Raw genomic sequence first — 18424 nt, 5'->3', positions numbered from 1 at the left:
GCATGGGCCCACCTCTCAGCGAGACAGTTACTCCAACTGCGCCAGTTTCCCCTGCGGAATATCCAGTGATTGTAGCGTATTCCCATGCAATTTCTTCACAGTTTTCTCACAAACACAGGAATGATAGGAATCATTCAAATGAACCAGCAGCCACCAGCAAATCAACACTAGCTAGTATTAAAAGCGAAATTCAATAGGAAGCTTTCTTTAGTTCGATCTCGATGCTATACAGCTCGGACGGATTAACCGCAAGTGTGGAAATACAAGACCACTTTCCTTATATTTTATACATGGTTCAAAAAGTCTATTTTATAACAAAGAAATAACTATGAAGACGTTAAGTCGACAGTACATTCACAAAGGGAACAAAAATCACGGGGCAAGATGAGGAAATGACGAAACATTAACGACGCATCTCTCTTGTTGATACTTTGAGGTGCTCTTATTCCTCAAGATTCTTCGCAGCAAAAAAAGCAGCATGAAACATGGGCACCATGGTGGACATACCGGAAAATCTTCAAAACTCCATGTTCATGGAATGCCACTGGAAGGCAATTAAGTCTATCCAAAAAAAGGCAGCATCTATTGAGAAGAAGAAAATTTCAGACTGTGTTGGCTATCTGATAAGGTTGTATTTTCCTTAGCTTGCAACCTCAACGACCTCAGCCTCTCCATCGCTGTAGTCAGCCCAGGATTTGGGCTGCTCGGCTGCAATGGACTCTTCAGTAGCATCTTTTACCGCTACCCCTTCTTCTGTAACTTCAGGAGCTTTGGTTTGATCAGGCTCCACTTCACCATCTTTACTTTCTGTGTGGTTCGTGTCATCCACGTTCTGCTTTACACCCCAACCCTCAACATTGATTCCACTAGATGCATCATTTCCTTCAGGACTAATCTGGCTACATTCAGAAACTTGTGGGGATGCAGTTACTGGTGACTCTACAGTACTATCTGGAGATGATAGAAGGTCCTGTGGTGAAGATGGAATACCACCTGGTGATGCTAAAGGACCATTTGGAGATGCTGGATGGCCATTAGGACTCCGAGATTGACCTGGAACAAACTCTGGGGCGTTAGGGTTCATAACCCTGGGGGCAGACGTGTTTGTTTCTGTAGGGGCTTCACCACTTGTCAACACAGGCTTCTTACGAAGTCCTCGGTGCCCTGATCTATTGTAGCCTCCAGCCAGACGTGGACCATAAGGGACCCTTGCAGTTGCAGATTGGTGAGGGTGCTTACGGAGAGGGATGGACAGCATTGGGGGCACATTGGCTGGTGATGGCAATAGCCCTCCATGTTCTCTGAAACCTGGGACAGCCATTGAACAAAAAGCTGGTACGGTGGATGGATTGAATGGAGCCGCCGCAGCAGAAAGTTTACTTGATGTCTCTTTAGCACCTTCTCTTGGTGTATCATTCTTTTCACTCTCAGATAGTGAAGATTTCTCATTTTCACCTCCACTAGACAGCTGTTCTGGTGTATCCTCTCCTGAATCTCTTTCATCGTCATTGGAGGAAGAATCATTTGCCTCAGTTACAGTTGGTGCTTCGTCATTTGGGGTGCCAGCCTCAGTTTGTGTTGCAGATGATGTGACCGGGGCAGGAAGATCTGTGTTCTTTGCTACAGATGTCTCTGCTAGATCTGGGGTCTTTTTATGTCCTGTTTCTGGTTGATCTACACCAATCGAAACATCAGTTTGCTCAGGTTTACCTCCATCAGGTGATTTAGTTACTTGAGAAGTACCAGCCTTTGGTGACACTTCTATTGCCCCATCTTTCTCTCCAGAAGGGTGACCATTGATTTCTTTTGGGGACTTAGCACTTTCAGGACTTGCACCTCGGACACCTGTATCTTTTTCTTCTGTGTGTACATCACTCGATGCTTTGACAAGAGTCCCTGGTGCAGCTATTGCTACCTCCTTGTATGAAAGTGACTTCCTTACTGTTTGACTGGCACTTGGTGCTGTGAATGGTATCACTTTGACAGCAGCTGTAGCAATGGCAGGGCTTGCTGGCTTGGAGTTGGGATTGGAAGAATTCTCACCACCGTTCAATGAGACAGTAGGGCTACCTGCTTTGGAATTGAAGCTTGAACTCTTTGCTAATTTCTTTGCAAGAGGACTAGAACCAATAGAAACTGCAGCCTCACTAGGTGAAACTCGAGGGGAAGAGAAGTTGGATGTACCTCTTCCTTTGTATCTTCCATTCTCACTGTGTAGTGAATTAGTATTAATTTTTGCCAGATTTGGCCTCCTCATGCCTGCACCAGTTCTGCGGCTCCCAGTGGATCGTCCCTTTGGAACAGCAGCTTGCCACCCCTCATCAGATGTGTACTCTTCAGTAAAATCATCTTGAGGTATGTGGATTGCAGTGTCACTTGATATTTCATCTTTCATTTTCACATGCTCAACAAAGGTTCCATTCTCTTTTACGCCAGAGTTTTCATTCTCGGTTAATAAATTATCATTTTTAGGTGGGGGGCTCCTTCGATCTTCATCATCAACAAGTTCAGATTGGTTTTGCCCAATGCGACCTTTGATCTATGATTCATAATGTGCATGTATGAGAATGACTATTGGTGAAATATAAAGGTGATATAGTCTCAACGAAAGACCCTACCTTAGCACGGGCTTGTTTCCTTTGCATTTCCTTAGCCTTGAGCTCATCATCTGGGTTGATATAATCCAAAAGATCTGATACACTGAGAAAGAAAAATGAAGATCAACACTTAAGCAGCAAATGATCTACTTAAAAACACCATTTGATATTTTATTTTTTTACGCACTGCTTCTGACAGTATTAGGGTAAAGGAAACAATCACCCGTTTAGAGCAAGCTATCACCTATAAAATCCATACTGACACTTAGAAGATTAACTATTCATTAGCAAATCAAATAAAAACTTCTTCCTGTCTTTTTAGTTTCTTCAATGAAAATATTTCACAAACATAATCAACTACAACATCTACCTCAGATGTCCTCTGCTTGCTATTGAAGCATCAGGCTTTGGAGTACCATTACGTGCTGCTTCCTGCTGCTCTAGTGCCTTGGATTCAAAGTATTCCAGCCAAGCAGAAGCATCCTGTGGAAAATATGGTTATTAGATTTCCTTGGTGCAACAAGAAAGGTAAATCATTTAACTGAAAATTGGTGGCTAAGTGGAATTACACATAATCAAGACAGCCTTTTCTGCTTACCTGGGTCCGAAGATCCTCTGATCCAAGCTTTGCTTGAAGTATCCGTAGAGTAGTCTTTTCATGTTGGACACTCAATGAGTATGCTTCCATTAAAGACAAAGCAATAGCAATAGCATGATAACTTGCCGCGGTCTGTCATTAAAACATAAGATGACCTTTCGATGTTAGCCTTTGTTTAAATCACAGACAGGTACTCTAAATGTTAGAAGTGTGCAGATCAACTGATGTGAGCACTGAGCAGGCAGTAGAGTGTGCCGCTGTATATGCATGAGACCATAATACAATCATGTCAAGAATGTTAGATAATCTACTGCTTCCTTGTGTGAACACACAGCAAGGGAAGGCGACGTCGAAAAGGCCCCTTGCTGTGGTACTGTAGCCGCTCTAGAGGCAGACGTCGAACGGCTCACCTGCCGCACTGTAGCCACATGCAGGGGCAGACGCCAGAGTCAGCCCTGCTGTGTTATCTAGTCACTGTTGCAGCAGGGCAGCTGTACTAGAACTAGATTGGTAGAGTTATATATATAGTTTGACACTGTAACTCAACAAAGAGAGTTCAGATTTGCCATCTCCTATACAGGGCTCTGGCCAACACTGGTGCTTATACTGTGTGTGTACGCTCTGTTCTCCCTCTTTTTCTACCTCTAACCATAGTGTGTGGTCGGACGTCTATCGTGCTCGGCCGTGGTCGGCAAGACTGGTGAGTGGTCGACTCACCTGAGCCGGTGATCCTGTGGGCTAACAAGTGGTATCAGAGCCGTACAAGCACCGTCGCCGGACTAACCGCTGGCGATGACGAACGGTTCGGAGATGGGCGACAGCAGTGGCTGCCCAACCACGACAGGAGGTTGTTGTTCGCACGGTGCGAGAGGTCAGCGGCACCAGTTGGCCGACGCTGACTCGCACCAACTATGGAGAGTGGTCTGTAACCATGAAAGTCAAGCTCAGAGCCCGACGACTCTGGAATGCTGTTGACAAGGGCACCGACAATGAGGAAGATGACATGTCAGCGTTGGAGGCTATCCTCGCTACTGTACCGGCGACGGAGTACAGGGAGTCGTTGGAGGCGAAGAGCTCTGCTAAGGAGGCGTGGGAGGCTATTGCAGCGATGCGCGTCGGTTCCGACCGCGCAAAGAAGGTGACGGCCCAGCTTCTAAAGCAGGAGTACGCCAACCTCAAGTTCAAGGATGGTGAAACGGTGGAGGACTTCTCCCTCCGTCTGCAGACGCTCATCAGCAAGCTGAAGAGCCACGGCGTCACCATCGATGAAGAGGAGGCGGTCTCCAAGTAGCTCCACTCCATGCCGACAAAGTACATCCAGATCGCTCTCTCCATAGAGACGATGCTGGACTTCTCCACCCTCACCATTGAGGATGTGACAGGCCGTCTGCGGGCGATGGACAAGCGCCTGGAGCAGGCGACAGCAACGAAGAACAGCGGCAAAACTGCTGCTGACAGAGGAGTGGGCTGTTCGGAGGAACTCCGAGAAGGTAGCCTCCTCCAGCCGCGGTGACGATGGCAAGCGCCGCGACAAGGCTTCGGACTCCATGAAGAAGAAGCAGGTCGACCCCAACGCCTGCCGGCGCTGCGGGAAGACGGGCCATTGGGCACGGGAGTGCCCAAATCGCAAGCAGGAGAAAAAGGTTGAGGCTCACCTGGCGCAAGCTGATGATGATGATGAGGCCACTATCCTGATGACGACGTTCTGTGCACTGCACGACGTTGAGGCCGAGAAGGAAGATGTGACGACAGTGGAAGGACCTGGGAAGGCCCTGAAGGCTGTCAACCTCGATGAACCGCGCGTCCATGTCCACCTCGGACGTGTGGGCGCCGACCAGGAGCAGCGGTGATATTTGGACTCTGGTGTCAGCAACCACATGACGGGCTCCAAGGCAGCCTTCTCCGAGCTCGACGACGATGTTACCGGTACGGTGAAGTTTGATGACAGCTCAAGGGTGGCAATCCAAGTGCGCGGCGCCATCATCTTCAGGTGCCAGAACGGGGAGCACCGCGCGCTAACGGATGTATATTACATCCCGCAGCTGCGTTCAAGCATCATCAGCATTGGTCAGCTGGATGAGCGCGGTAGCGAGGTACTGATCAAGGACGGAGTCCTTAGGATCAGGGACCGGGAGCAGCAACTTTTCGCCAAGGTGAAGAGGTCCCAGAACCGGTTGTACCTACTCGACCTAAAGGTAGAGCAGCCAGTGTGTCTGGCGGCAAGGCACACCGAGCCGTGGCTGTGGCATGCCCGGTTCGGACATCTCAGCTTTGACGTGCTTGGTCGGCTGGAGAAGACGGTCCGAGGGCTACCCCATATCAAGCACGGAGGCGAGCTATGTGACAGCTGTCTGGCCGGGAAGCAGAGGAGGCTACCGTTCCCAAAGGCGGTCAAGTATCGCGCGGAGGACGCTGTCGAGCTCGTCCACGGCGACCTCTACGGGCCGATCACGCCAGCCACAAACGGTGGCCGGCGGTACTTCCTCCTGCTCGTGGATGATTGCAGTCGCTACATGTGGCTGCAACTCCTGACGAGCAAAGACGAAGTGATTGTGGCGATCAAGAAGTTCAAGATGCGCGCGGAGGCCGAGAGCGGCAAGAAGCTCCGCGTGCTGAGGATTGATCGCGGCGGCGAATTCACTTCGGTGGAGTTCGCTGCGTACTGTGCGGATCAGGGTGTGGTGCGACACCACACCGCGCCATACTCGCCACAACAGAATGGCGTGGTAGAGCGACCGAACCAGACGGTGGTCGGCATGGCCCGATCTATGATGAAGGCCAAAGGCATGCCGGCGAGGTTCTGGGGGGAGGCGGTGACCACGGCGGTGTTCATCCTCAACTGTGCTCCCACCAAGGCCCTGAACAGCAAGACGCCGTTCAAGGCTTGGAATGGACGCAAGCCGAGCTTGTCCTTCCTCCAGACATTCGGCTGCATCGGCCACGTCAGGAAGACGAAGCCGGTCCTCACCAAGTTGGAGGACAGGAGCACATCGATGGTGTTCCTGGGCTACGCGGAGGGTACCAAGGCGTACCGGCTCTACAACCCAAGCGGAGACATGGTACTTGTCTCGCGCGACGTCGTGTTCGACGAGAAGACGGCTTGGGACTGGAACAGTCCGAGCACGGGGGAAGCTGGCGGCTTCACCAGCACCTTCGTCGTCGAGCACTTGGTCATCCACGGTGGTGGAGACGCTGGGGAAGAGGTGCCGAGCACTCCGGGAGGGGTGCCGAGCACTCCAGCAACAGAGCCGAGCACTCTTGGGAGGGTGCCGAGCACTTCGGGAGGGATGCCGAGCACACTAGGAGTGGTGCCGGGAGGTTCTGCAGTGGTGGCGACCACTCCAGGACGGGTGCCGAGCACTCCCGTAGCAGAGCCAAGAGGTCTTGTAGTGATGCCGACCACTCCAAGACTGAGGCTCAGCACTCGGAGCACTGCAGGAGTAGTGACGAGCTGTCCAGAAGTAGTGCCGAGCACTGCAACCAGGGTGCCGAGCACTCCAGGTGTTGTGCCGAGCACTCCAGGTGCTGTGCCGAGCACTCCGGCGGAACAGGGAACTCCATCGATACCGATCAAGTTCGCCTCACCTCCAGTGACATCACTGAGTTCGTGGATGCCTTCTACGAAGGTGAGGAAGTGCGGTTCCGTAGGCTAGATGACATCGTCGACGGCACAGGGCTCTCAGGACAGGCTGGTCGACTGCTCAATAACCAAGAGCTGCTGCTCGTCAGTGCAGAGGAACCACCCACGTTCGCGCTGACGGAGCGCGATGGAAACTGGCGACGGGCGATGCTGGAGGAGATGAAGGGATAAAGGAAAACGAGACATGGGAGCTCGTCGATCCACCTCCAGGATGCCGTCCGATCAGTCTGAAGTGGATGTACAAGGTCAAGCGGGACGAGCTCGGCGCCATTGTCAAACAAAAGGCGCGCCTCGTCGCTCGAGGCTTTGTTCAGCGCGAGGGCATCGACTTCGAAAAAGTCTTTGCGCCAGTAGCGCGTATGGAGTCTGTCCGTTTGCTACTAGCCTTGGCAGCAGCAAAGGACTGGCGCGTCCATCACTTGGACGTTAAATCGGCCTTCCTCAACGGCGAGCTGGCGGAGACGGTCTTCGTCAAGCAACCTCCGGGTTTCGCGGTCAAGGAAGCGGAGCACAGGGTGCTCCGACTGAGCAAGACGCTCTACGGGCTGCGACAGGCCCCACGAGCATGGAATGCCAAGCTTGACGCCACGCTGGGCGAGCTTGGGTTCCAGCGGTGCGCAACCGAGCACGCGCTCTACACGCGACGACGGGGGAAGGAGGAGCTCGTCGTCGGCGTGTATGTGGATGACTTGATCGTCATCGGCGTACGTACGGAGGACATCGACAGTTTCAAACGCGAGATGGCGACTCGTTTTCGAATGAGCGATCTCGGCGTGCTCTCCTACTACCTCGGTATCGAGGTGAGACAAGGGAATGAGGCACTCACGCTCGGCCAGAGCACGTATGCCTTGAAGCTGTTGGAGCGGAGCGGCATGGCTAAGTGCAAGCCATGCGTGACTCCGATGGAGGAGCGGCTGAAACTGACGAAGGCCAGCATCGCGGCGAAGGTGGATGCAACACTCTACCGGAGTAACGTCGGCGGTCTGCGCTACCTAGTCCACACGAGGCCGGACATTGCGTTCACCATGGACTACGTCAGTCGCTTCATGGAGGATCCCAGAGAGGATCATTGGGCTGCGGTGAAGCGGCTACTGCGCTACGTCAAGGGGACGGTGGATCAGGGGATCATCTTTCCCAAGACCGGTGGGAGTAGGCTGCAGCTCACTGTGTTCAACGATGTAGACATGGCGGGGGACATCGATGGACGACGGAGCATCTCTGGTGTGCTCGTCTTCCTCGGGTCGGCTCCAATTTCATGGTTGTCGCTGAAACAGAAGGTGGTGGTGCTGTCTACGTGCGAGGCAGAGTACGTAGCGGCGGCCACAGCGGCGTGACAAGTTGTGTGGCTGCGCCAGCTGCTGGGCGAGTTGACCGGCGTGGAAGCTCACCCACCAGCACTGATGGTGGACAACCAGCCCGCCATCGCCCTCGCGAAGAATCCGGTTCTGCACGACCGGAGCAAACACATCGATGTGAAGTTTCACTTCCTCAGGGACTGTGTCGATGGAGGGCAGATCGTCATCGAGTTCGTCGAAACTGGTCGGCAACTCGCGGACGTCCTCACCAAGCCGCTCGGACGTCTTCGACTCACGGAGCTGAAGGAGATGATCGGCATGGGGGGTACAAGGGATAGCAGTAGGATTAGGAGAAGAATTGTTAGATAATCTACTATTTTCTTGTGTGAACACACAGCAAGGGAAGGCGACGCCGAAAATGCCTTCTGCTGTGGTACTGTAGCCGCTGTAGAGGCAGGCGCCGAACGGCTCATCTGCCGCACTGTAGCCACATGCAGAGGCAGGCGCCAGAGTCAGCCCTGCTGTGTTATCTAGTCACTGTTGCAGCAGGGCAGCTGTACTAGAACTAGATGGGTAGAGTTGTATATATAGTTTGCCACTGCAACTCAACAAAGAGAGTTCAGATTTGTCATCTCCTATACAGGGCTCCGGCCAACACTGGTGCTTATACTGTATGTGTACGCTCTGTTCTCCCTCTTCTTCTACCTCTGACCATAGTGTGTGGTCGGACAACATCTGTCGTGCTCGGCCGTGGTCGACAAGACTGGTGAGTGGTCGACTCACCTGAGCCGGTGATCCTATGGGCTAACAAGGAACACTGGTGGAGGTTGGGTTGCCTACCTGTATGTGATCAGCGCCAAGCAACCGTTGGTTACATTTTAGAGCTTCATGCAGATAACGGAGTGCAACATGGACATTGCCCAACCCTTCTTCCATCATCGCAACATTGATATAAGTTGCAGCGGTGTTAGGATGAGAAGGGCCACATGTAAGGTGCAAAAGATATAGGGCACGATTGACATACCTGAAATATAACAATCAGAACATAAATAAAGTAGTTGAAACATAAAAATGGTAAATGAAACAGGCTCCACAGGTAAGTGGGAAGACATAAAACTAGAGTGTCATCCATAGTTTACCATGTCAGCTTAAGTAGATTATTCTGTGAACTTACTTTAATGCCAGTTCTGTATGTTGCAGACGATAGTAAAAAACAGCAAGATCTCCATAGCTTTTCATTGTATCTGGGTGGTCAAGTCCAAGTTCCCTCTCATTAATATCTAAAGCCTTCTGTTGATAGATGGTTGCCTGGTTGAAAGAGCAGCAACATTTACAAAGTGAAGCCTTCACAGCATAGGATAGAACAATGCTTTTGTGCATAGATAATTAAACACCTGACAAGTGCATATGTACTACAGGTAACTCAGAGAAGTAACATCATAGCATTGACTAAGCTAAAGCAGCTTACAAGCTCAACCAAAATATGATTCCAATTTGAAACACAATAACATGTCTAGGATAGATGCAATTTCATGACCACCTAATTGTATCTGCAAACAGGTAAAATTGACAAAATTGTGTAATAGTGAATGCTACTAGTGAGAGCTAATGGTGAAGTCCTAAGAAGAATATACCTGGTTGAAGTCACCAGTATGATAAAGCACTACTGCAAGAAGGCTGTATGCTCCTGCCGTCATTCTATGATAAGGACCACAAACAGCAACAAGTTTTGCAAGAGCCTGCACAATCATGTGCAGATTAGAATGAAGGAAACCGAATGAAGCGCCAGTTCAAGAATTCATCACATATGGATGTAATAGTAAGACAACGAATTATACCTTTGTGCCATAGTTAACAGCATCCTCAAGTTTCCCTTTATCCAGGAAAGTCTTGGATGACTCCAGCAGGGTGCGGCCATCAGCTGATGAGCATGCAACATGCTGCAAATAGGCAAAAAAAACAATGGTCGATGTCCATGAATTCTCTAAGAATTTCTTATTCAGTTATTTCTTTTAGAAATGAAAAGGTTACCTTGTAGATAGGAACAACACTGATAATATCCGACTTTCTGAATGGATGTGGCATATCCATGTCATAATCTTTTGTTACTAACTCAAGTCCTACCTAAATTGGAGTTGTTATCTGAATCATGGTTCCAGATTGAAGAAATACAATAAAAATGTTAAACCTCAATGAAATGTAAAATTATAGCACTAAATTACCTTATGGCAGAGACCACGGAGAATGGCATATTTTCTTAGATCAAGACAGTATTCATCTTTCCACTTCCAACCAAATCTCTTTATCAAAAAGACCTCCAGCCACCTTTTCCTGAGATTATGATCCTCACCACAATCGCCGTCATTATTTTCCTCCAGGAATGGTCCCAGCAAAATATTTAAACATGATGCAACCGAGTCTGCCATGTCATTTACATCATCAACAGCTGCAATAACAGCCCGAACTATGTGCTTAAATGCTCGAACTACCATCTCATGTATACACAGGGACTGTATATGTGGAAGCTTATCAGAAAGCTCAACCTGAAACACGGCAATTATAATAGCACCTCAGTGTCATTAATAAGAGGTTTCTTACTATCTTAGTTGTTCAAATGAATCGACAGGGTTTTTATGTGACTCAGAAAACAAATCTTGAACATAATCATAGTATGTACCACTCGTCCCAGTGACCTCATCTGGAGGCCCCTAGTGTGCATAAAATCTGTTAATGTCCTTCCGTCAACAGGGGAAAGCTCAAGTGAGCCAAAGTCTGCGACCTGATGATTCAGAAGGATGACAATAAATTACAGTGTAACTCAAAACAAGTCTTTGATTGCTGCAAGATAGATATATTACCAATTTGGGCAGCGCGGTATCATCATAATACTTGTGTGACATCTCAATCAGTTCATCCAGTGACTGCACACAGAAGCATAAAATCAAAAGGCATAATGTAACAATAAAGAATGTGAGGACCATGATGGAGATGGACGTAAACCTTGCTAACCTACGGTACCCTACAAGTCTGGTCTTTGTAGTAACACAAAAATCACCAGATGGGCTAATTCTTTACAATAGGTGAATTTACCAACATGTTAAGCTATAACAGCATGGAACTGATGAATTATACTAATACTGAGGGAATTAGCAGTAAAATTGATGAATAGAGAAAATGCAGTGACGGATGAGTAACCGCAAGGCCACAAGTAGACTAACATGAATTTCATATGGACGTCTAGGTGATGTGGAATTGCTTGGAGTAGTGTGTCACATAATTGGCTAATCACCCCTAAAAAAGTTAAGAAATCTCCAAAATCGACATGACAAGAGAAAAACCTTAGCATGAAGTCCAGTTTCTGATTCCTTCAGCCTTTGGAAAGCTGCTTCCGGAAGCAGTCTTTGAAGAACAACATCCTTATCATCCTTTATGCTGGCAGTGTTGTCTGTATGCCCATTATCTGTTTTAGGTGAAGTGTTTTCTTTTACATATGTACTTTTTCCACCCTTGTCATCTGTCTTCCTTTTTATCTCCTTTAACTGACCAAATTGTTTACCCAGACCCTTTACTGTAGGGACATCCTTAGTCTCGTCACTTTTCTTAGTCTCTGTCTTCTCGGAAGTTGGGTTCTGTAGATGTTGCACCCAACAAGCACCAAGTTCCCATCTGATAGGTCTTGTTACTATCAGAGCCTCACTTTCAAGCTTCTGCAGGCTGTCTGTCAATATCTTCCGGACAAAAGTTTGAGTAGTCGCATTGTCTTGAGGATCACTGGTCTGCAACCGTTGAACTCCAGGTACTTGAGCACATGATTTATGAAGCAGCATCCTTAAGCTGATACAATGAAAGGTGGTTATCGCATTGGTCTTATAACAGGGCAAGATGAAATGTGTTAAGAGTAGACAGCTGTGTATGCAAAAAGTCAACCATACAGACATAAATTATGTAAACATTACTTGAGACCAATCAGATGTACAGAAACATCATGGTTAATAATTGTGAAATAAAGCATAAGAATATATTTGTACACTATATCAAAGTCCCAACTACTAACCTATTGACATTAAGAGCATTGCTACCTCCTTCAGGCTGGTCTTCAATGTGGATCTCCTGCTGTGCTACAGAAGCAGTTGACAGTTCAGTATCTACTGGAACTTGGACAACAGCTGTATACCCACAATGCTTTACAATAACCACACCAAGAGTGGCTGTATCCTGTATAAATGGATAGCACAATTTCAATACTTCATAAAATGCTAATGAAAGTATTAATATAAAAGTTGCATGGAGGGAATCTTACATGTACTATTGCACTCTCATCAGCAGTGATGCCTTTCAACAAGTTTCTCTGAGCAAGCTCTTCAGAAGACATCCCTGGAGCCTGACTTCCATCCAATTTAACATCTAGCTTGGAGCTTGCATCTGTTTTGTCCTTTGTGATCATTATTTTCATATCACCTACTTGCTCGGTGTGCAAAACAGAACCAATGGTGCCATTTGTTGTTTCATGTAAACTCGTATGGTTGGAAATCAGTTGCAGAATAGATGCCACAGCTTTCAGGACTGCGACATCCACAAATAAACTGTGGAGTAGGAAAGCCTTTCTGTCTCTGACTTGCCTCTCCTCAGCTGTTTTGCAAGGCATTGCAGCAAGGATGGCAAATTCTTTCACCCATGGTCTATGGTCGTGCTTTCCATCTCTTCCTTGACCACCACCACTGCCACCCCAGGCTTCATCTTCAGTTGGGAGAGGTGGGAACACTGATGGTGAATCAGCAACAACAGGGGGAACCACCCATGTGTTTGATCGGAATCCATAAGGAAGATTTCCAAACTGATTTGAAGAGTCAATAAAAGGGTGAACTTCAGTTTAAGATCATAGCAGTGACCATACATGCAAACATTTGTTAACATAAGAACAATAACTACACATAAATTCAGCACTCAAAAGTAAACCTAACCTTGTTGTGCTCGACAAATGCCTTCATCAGAGCCTTGTAGGCCTGCAGATTGCAAATGCATTTTCTTGTCAATAAACAGCCATCCAAAGACAACAAGGTCATACAATATCTAATGCTTACTCCATCAAATGCACGGCTTGTTTGCTGCAACAGTCCAACGAGGGAGCGGCTGATGAGTGCACGCTTCCCTGCGGGGTAGAATCCTTCTTGGGATGCCACAATCGTCACTGGTTTCCCATTACAAACTCTCACCTGCATATCAACCAAATTCTAAGCGATCTAGCAAAACACATGCTGGTAGAATAAGCAACTTGTCTAACAGTCTAAGTATGACCAATGCGCATCAGGCCTCACAGCAACATACGTCCAACACATTGAATTTTGTTAATAAACATTAAGTTTCAGACAAGTATAGTAAAGTGGGCATCTGTACCGATGACACCAAACCATACAAAAATTAATTCACTGATAAACTTTGTAGCAAACGCACATCGATCTGGAAGAAGTCGTCTTCTCTCTTGTCATCAACGAATGGCCGAGACGACCTCCTAATGTCTGCAACCAATCACATTCCCTTCAGAGAAACGGGAGGGGAGAATATCCTGTGTGCCACTCATCAAACCTACTCAATTCTGATTTCTGAATCAAACGTGCTCCGAAACAAGCAAAAATCGCATCAAGTCAAAAGAGTGGCGACTAGCGCGAGCACTCACAATGCAGCGGCGGTGTGAAGTGCGAGAACGTGAATAAATCGTAAAACTGCTCCAGCTTCGGCGGCGGGTACATGGGCTCCTCGCCGCAGCCGGGCGCCGTCTTACCGGGCGACCCGGTTTTGGCGGACTCGGCCGCGGCCGCATCGGGCGACGCGGGCTTCTGCTCGGGCTTCTTCGCCCCGAACGCAGTGGTGCAGGCGACGATGTCGAGCAGCCGCCGCACGTGCGCGACGGCGAGCTCCTCCGTGTAGTCCTCTGCGCGCGACGGCGAGGAGGTGGGTCAGTGACTGCTCGCATTTTGCACCTGGGTCCTCGGGGAGTTGGGTATTTCCGGGATCGTACCTTCGACGATGCTGAGGTGGCAGGGCTTGAGGGAGGCGATCTCCACCGTGTCCTTGAGCTGGCCCCCACGGACCTGCATTGCGTTGCGATGGGCTGTCAGTGGTGCGGATCACGAGGCAGAGTTTTGAGGCTCTACTGGATGGGCCCGGGGGCTTTTTATTACCTCGTGGGACAGGGAGTAGCTGGTGAGGTGGCAGGTGTCCACGTGGACGGCCAGGAGCTTCCGGATGTCGAGGATCCTGTCCGTCGATATGCCCTGCACACGGCAACCCGGCAATGCATGCATTCATCAGTCGGTACGAATGCAGTAAAATGGACCCAGCAAAGAACGCCTTAACCTTGCGCTTTGCTGGCCTTTTTCTTTTTGCAATGCATGGGATCGGATATATATTTTTTCAATTCATCAACATGTAATAGATAGATTAATTTCAAAAACATGTGTGTTAGTTTCAAACAAACAAGTAAGTTTGCAAGAGTTTGTTCCTCTAAAATAGGCTTAAGTTATCATTATTACGGTCACACTGAAACTTTGCAATTCTTCAGACAAGCACTGAACCACAAAGCTAACACTCTGCACATATCTTTTTATTAGTCACATACTGGACAAGTGCCCTTGTGCACGTGCTCCTTCTGCCGAGAAGAATGTTCATATTATATATGCACATGAACTCCATGCATGCGCGCTTAGCTTAACAATTGCAGGTTTGCGATCACAGGTGGTAGTCCATAAACGCAAAAGTATTTTTGCCCGCAGCAGCGAACACACGAGCATATATGCAGACCGGCGCTTCCCGTAAAATTCATGCAAGAAGAAGGCGCTAGCTGTTCTCACCTTGAGCGTGAGATGCGTGTAGTCCGGCGTCTCAACGGTGACGTCCAGCACGGTGGGCAGCACTGCACCATGCAAGGGAGTTCCTCCATTAGTTTAGTTCCACTTCCACACTAATCAAATTAATTAAACCAGCATACAACTACATATCACGCACACAAAAGAAAAAGAAAAAAAACAACGAAATCAGCAAACAGTAAGTTATTTCCAAATTGGACAGTCTCCTCCATCAGCAATTCACAATTGTCAGCACATGGAACAGTGTTTGCCTCTCTTTCAGAAAAGGGCCCTTCAGAAAACCATTTCGAAACTCCGAGTACAATTCCTTCACATGAAAGAACCAGCGCTACACCTTTCTCCTCCTTCTTCTTCTTGTCTCCCTTGGCCTTGGGCTTGGCCTTCCCTGCCTTGGGCGCCATGGCTGCTGCCGCCGCCCCAAGCTAACCAAGCTCTGCACTGCAGTCTGCAGGGCACTGCAACAACCTTATCGCCAGCAATCGGGACTCGGAAGGAGCACGGCTAAGGTGCCCTGGGCATTGCAGAGTTGTATAGCTTGGAAAGGAGGAGGAGATAGCGAGGCATGCAGTGGAGAGGCAACGAGAGGATAAGGTGTTTATGACTTTATGGGGATATATAGTAGTCGCGGCAGCTGCTAGTCTGCTACTAGCTAGGATAGCAGGTAGCCCTCTGTACTCCTGCTCCTCCTGGACCTGAAGTGGTTCGTTCAGAATGAGAAGAGGGGACAGCAGCAGCAGACTGAACACTCCAGCGGCTGCTGGTCATCAGCTTATTTTTTTTTCTATATTTCATCTAAAAAATTACCTACATATAAAACGTTTTGGTTTTTCTAAATATATAAGTTTTATTATGCACCTAGATATATACACTATGTCTAGATACATGTAAAAATAATATATTTAGAAAAGTCAAAATGTCTCATTAATTTAAATGAGGAATAAATTATAAAAAGTTTTAGCTTTTCTAAATACATAACTTTTGCTATGTACTTAGATATAAACTATACTCCCTCCGTTCCTTAATATAAGTCATATAGATTTCTAAAGAAAATTCCAAAATATAGGTACATATCAGCTCCCACGCCAATTAGTTTGGAAACATTCCCACCGTACATAGCACATGCCCCAACCGATCTCTTAGATTTAGGAAGGGAGAGAGAAGATGTCCTGATTTTCCTTTTTTTTCTCGGTCTCACATCCTTCCCCAAGCCGTGCGTTAATATTGGTGCTAAAAACTATATGACTTATATTAAGGAACGGATGGAGTATTAAAAAACATAGTAAAATTAATATATCTTAAAAAGCAAAAAAATGTCTTATAATTTAGAATGGATGGAGTATTGTATCTTTCAAATTATAAGTCATTCTAGTTCTTTTAGACATAATGCATTTCTAGATGAGTATCAAAAGCTATATACCTATAAAAGCTAAGGGGTTGTTTGGTTCCACACCGTTGTTTGCCACACAACACATGCGGCTACCACATAAAGTTGGCTGGTGTTTGGTTTGTGTATAGATTGGCCAGACACAAACTTTTTCAGAGTTGATTCTCGTCACAGTTGTGGTCGCCATTTTCATCGCCTTGCTTCAGCGATGCTTGTGTGGTAGGCTCTGGCTATAAACCAAACAGTCCCTAAAGATAGAACGACTTACAATTTATAGAGGGCAGTTTGCTTTGTTTATTTATGGCTACAAGCATAGGCTTTTAAAGTTTCTTTCCCGATGAAGGCTCCTTTTAAGTTTTTGTAGACCGTCCACGAACGATTAGTGTCTCTGAATTCTTGAAAAAGCGAGATGCAATTATCTTGGCGCAGGAGTATCCACCCGAACTTTTTCTCTCTTACAATCTCCGGTTACTCTCTAGAAGATGAGCGGGTGAGATTTTCGTTCTTTCCGAAGATTTTCCATTAATCCGCGAGACGTGCATGAATATTGTGAGCCACACAAACCGCTGGTCCAGAATGCAAATCCGGTCTCAGAGGAAACCACTGAAATTGTTCAGAGAGTGTTTTGCTCAACTGCTCTGCAAGCCCCGAGAGCACTGCACAGTGACGTGTAATCCTGTATGTATGCATGTACCTACCTACTACCCTTGACAAGTTAACATGCTCAAACCATCCTGGAGCTGGAGGTTATTCGGCTAAAGTTCATCGAGTTTCAGACAAATTTCAAGGGCCCTTTGGAACGTAGAATTGAGAAATACAGGAATAGGAAAAACATAAGAATATGGTAGGAATGTATATGAAAAACAGAGGAATGAAAAACGTAGGAATTTTTATTGAAATGAGTGTTTGGATGAGTATAGGAAAAATGTAGGAAACAACAGTACACGTACTGGCTTCTTGAGGTAAGCTAACTAATTACATATGATCTAGTACTACACTATTGTATCCAATCAGTATCATTAATGTGTTCCTTCAGCCAAATCCTCTCTCTACCTCGATCCTAGGCACGGTGCAATGAAAAAATGAGATTGGAGTGGATGCTTTTTTCTCATGTTTCACCAGTGAAATGTCTTCCAAAGGAATTTTTCCTCTGAAGTTCCTATGGCTCAATCCTCCCAACCAAAGAGCACTACAGTGCCAATTCCTATAAGAATCAAAATCCTGTATTTTTCCTACAAACTTCCTACATTCCAAATGGGGCCCAAATGGAGACAAGTAGTGTACTGGCGGCCTGTCGCCGGCAGTGGTCAGTTTCATGGACCGTCAGGATAAAATAAACCGGCCGCGGCCGGTAGCGCAGAAATGGGCGAGCGCAGGCAGCGGGGTGGTGAAGCCGTGGAGCCGGTGATACGATAACTGATAAGCAGCGGCGCTGGCGCGGAGAGGCGACTTGTACTTGTAGGGCTTTTGCGCGTGTGCGAGGGACCGAGAGAGGGCCGACAGCAACGGGCGTTGGCGCGACGCGGGGCGGCAACCAATGGCCAGAGGCAGCCCCCTCATGGCCTCATCCCGCCGCGTAGGCGCCTACCCTCTCCCAATCGCGCGCGGCCAATGCCCAGCCTCCACAGCATTCCATCCGTCCATCGTCTCATCCCCATCCCATCCCATCTCGGGCGCGGGCGACGACGCCTCCGTCGAGCGAGCCCCACTCCCTTTCTGCTGCTGCTGCTGCTGCCCCGCCCCCACTCCCCCACTCAACGGCACAAGGCGTCAAGGCCACAATGCCTAATCCCGCCGAGGCCCTGCCTGCGGCCACACGTTTCTCACCGCGCGCACCGAGGGTTTTTTACTGCACCGGCTGGGCGCCCCGTCGGTGAGGGCGTACGTACGACGTTGGGGGCTTGAAGCAGCCGCACGTACCACACGCCCTTCAATTCGCGACGCCCGCCGGCCAGGGCAGGGTGCGGCTCTGGGCGTTTCTGGCAAATGACAATGCCAATGGCAACTGGTCCTGGAACCTGGATGCGCTCGCGCTCGCTCCGCATGT

General features: G+C 48.2%; 1 protein-coding gene across 2 annotated transcripts; it reads right to left on the bottom strand.

The window, feature by feature from the left end:
- Nucleotides 1–177: 177 nt before the first annotated feature.
- On the bottom strand, nucleotides 178–15586 carry LOC136478496 (protein REDUCED CHLOROPLAST COVERAGE 2-like). 2 transcript variants are annotated; one of them, XM_066476974.1, is made up of 24 exons: nucleotides 15328–15586; nucleotides 14979–15040; nucleotides 14310–14402; nucleotides 14147–14219; nucleotides 13805–14059; nucleotides 13582–13646; nucleotides 13212–13343; nucleotides 13092–13133; nucleotides 12431–12964; nucleotides 12185–12345; nucleotides 11469–11964; nucleotides 10989–11051; nucleotides 10808–10909; nucleotides 10353–10673; nucleotides 10162–10254; nucleotides 9969–10070; nucleotides 9765–9869; nucleotides 9305–9438; nucleotides 8971–9154; nucleotides 3196–3327; nucleotides 2968–3080; nucleotides 2619–2700; nucleotides 2185–2539; nucleotides 178–2070 (listed from the first exon to the last, which is right to left on the bottom strand). In XM_066476974.1, exons 1-24 carry the CDS (start codon nucleotides 15392–15394, stop codon nucleotides 641–643), a joined length of 5196 nt encoding a protein of 1731 aa, XP_066333071.1. In that variant the 5' UTR covers nucleotides 15395–15586; the 3' UTR covers nucleotides 178–640. The 2 variants fall into 2 exon arrangements, with proteins under 2 accessions (XP_066333071.1, XP_066333070.1); XM_066476973.1 differs by having other exon boundaries at nucleotides 178–2539.
- Nucleotides 15587–18424: the final 2838 nt, after the last annotated feature.

Source organism: Miscanthus floridulus, chromosome 8 (assembly GCF_019320115.1).
Source record: "Miscanthus floridulus cultivar M001 chromosome 8, ASM1932011v1, whole genome shotgun sequence".
In the NCBI taxonomy this organism is placed as follows: Eukaryota; Viridiplantae; Streptophyta; class Magnoliopsida; order Poales; family Poaceae; genus Miscanthus; species Miscanthus floridulus.
The sequence above is the reverse complement of the archived record's forward strand: the minus strand, read 5'-3'. Positions and strand labels throughout refer to the sequence as shown.

Excerpts from the sequence above, each read along its gene's own strand:
- LOC136478496 (XM_066476973.1), bottom strand. The coding sequence starts at position 15,394 with ATGGCGCCCAAGGCAGGGAAGGCCAAGCCCAAGGCCAAGGGAGACAAG. Across the intron at positions 11,965-12,184 it reads AATGCTCTTAATGTCAATAG|CTTAAGGATGCTGCTTCATA; the intron begins GTTAGTAGTTGG and ends TCATTGTATCAG. Across the intron at positions 10,910-10,988 it reads ATACCGCGCTGCCCAAATTG|GTCGCAGACTTTGGCTCACT; the intron begins GTAATATATCTA and ends CTGAATCATCAG.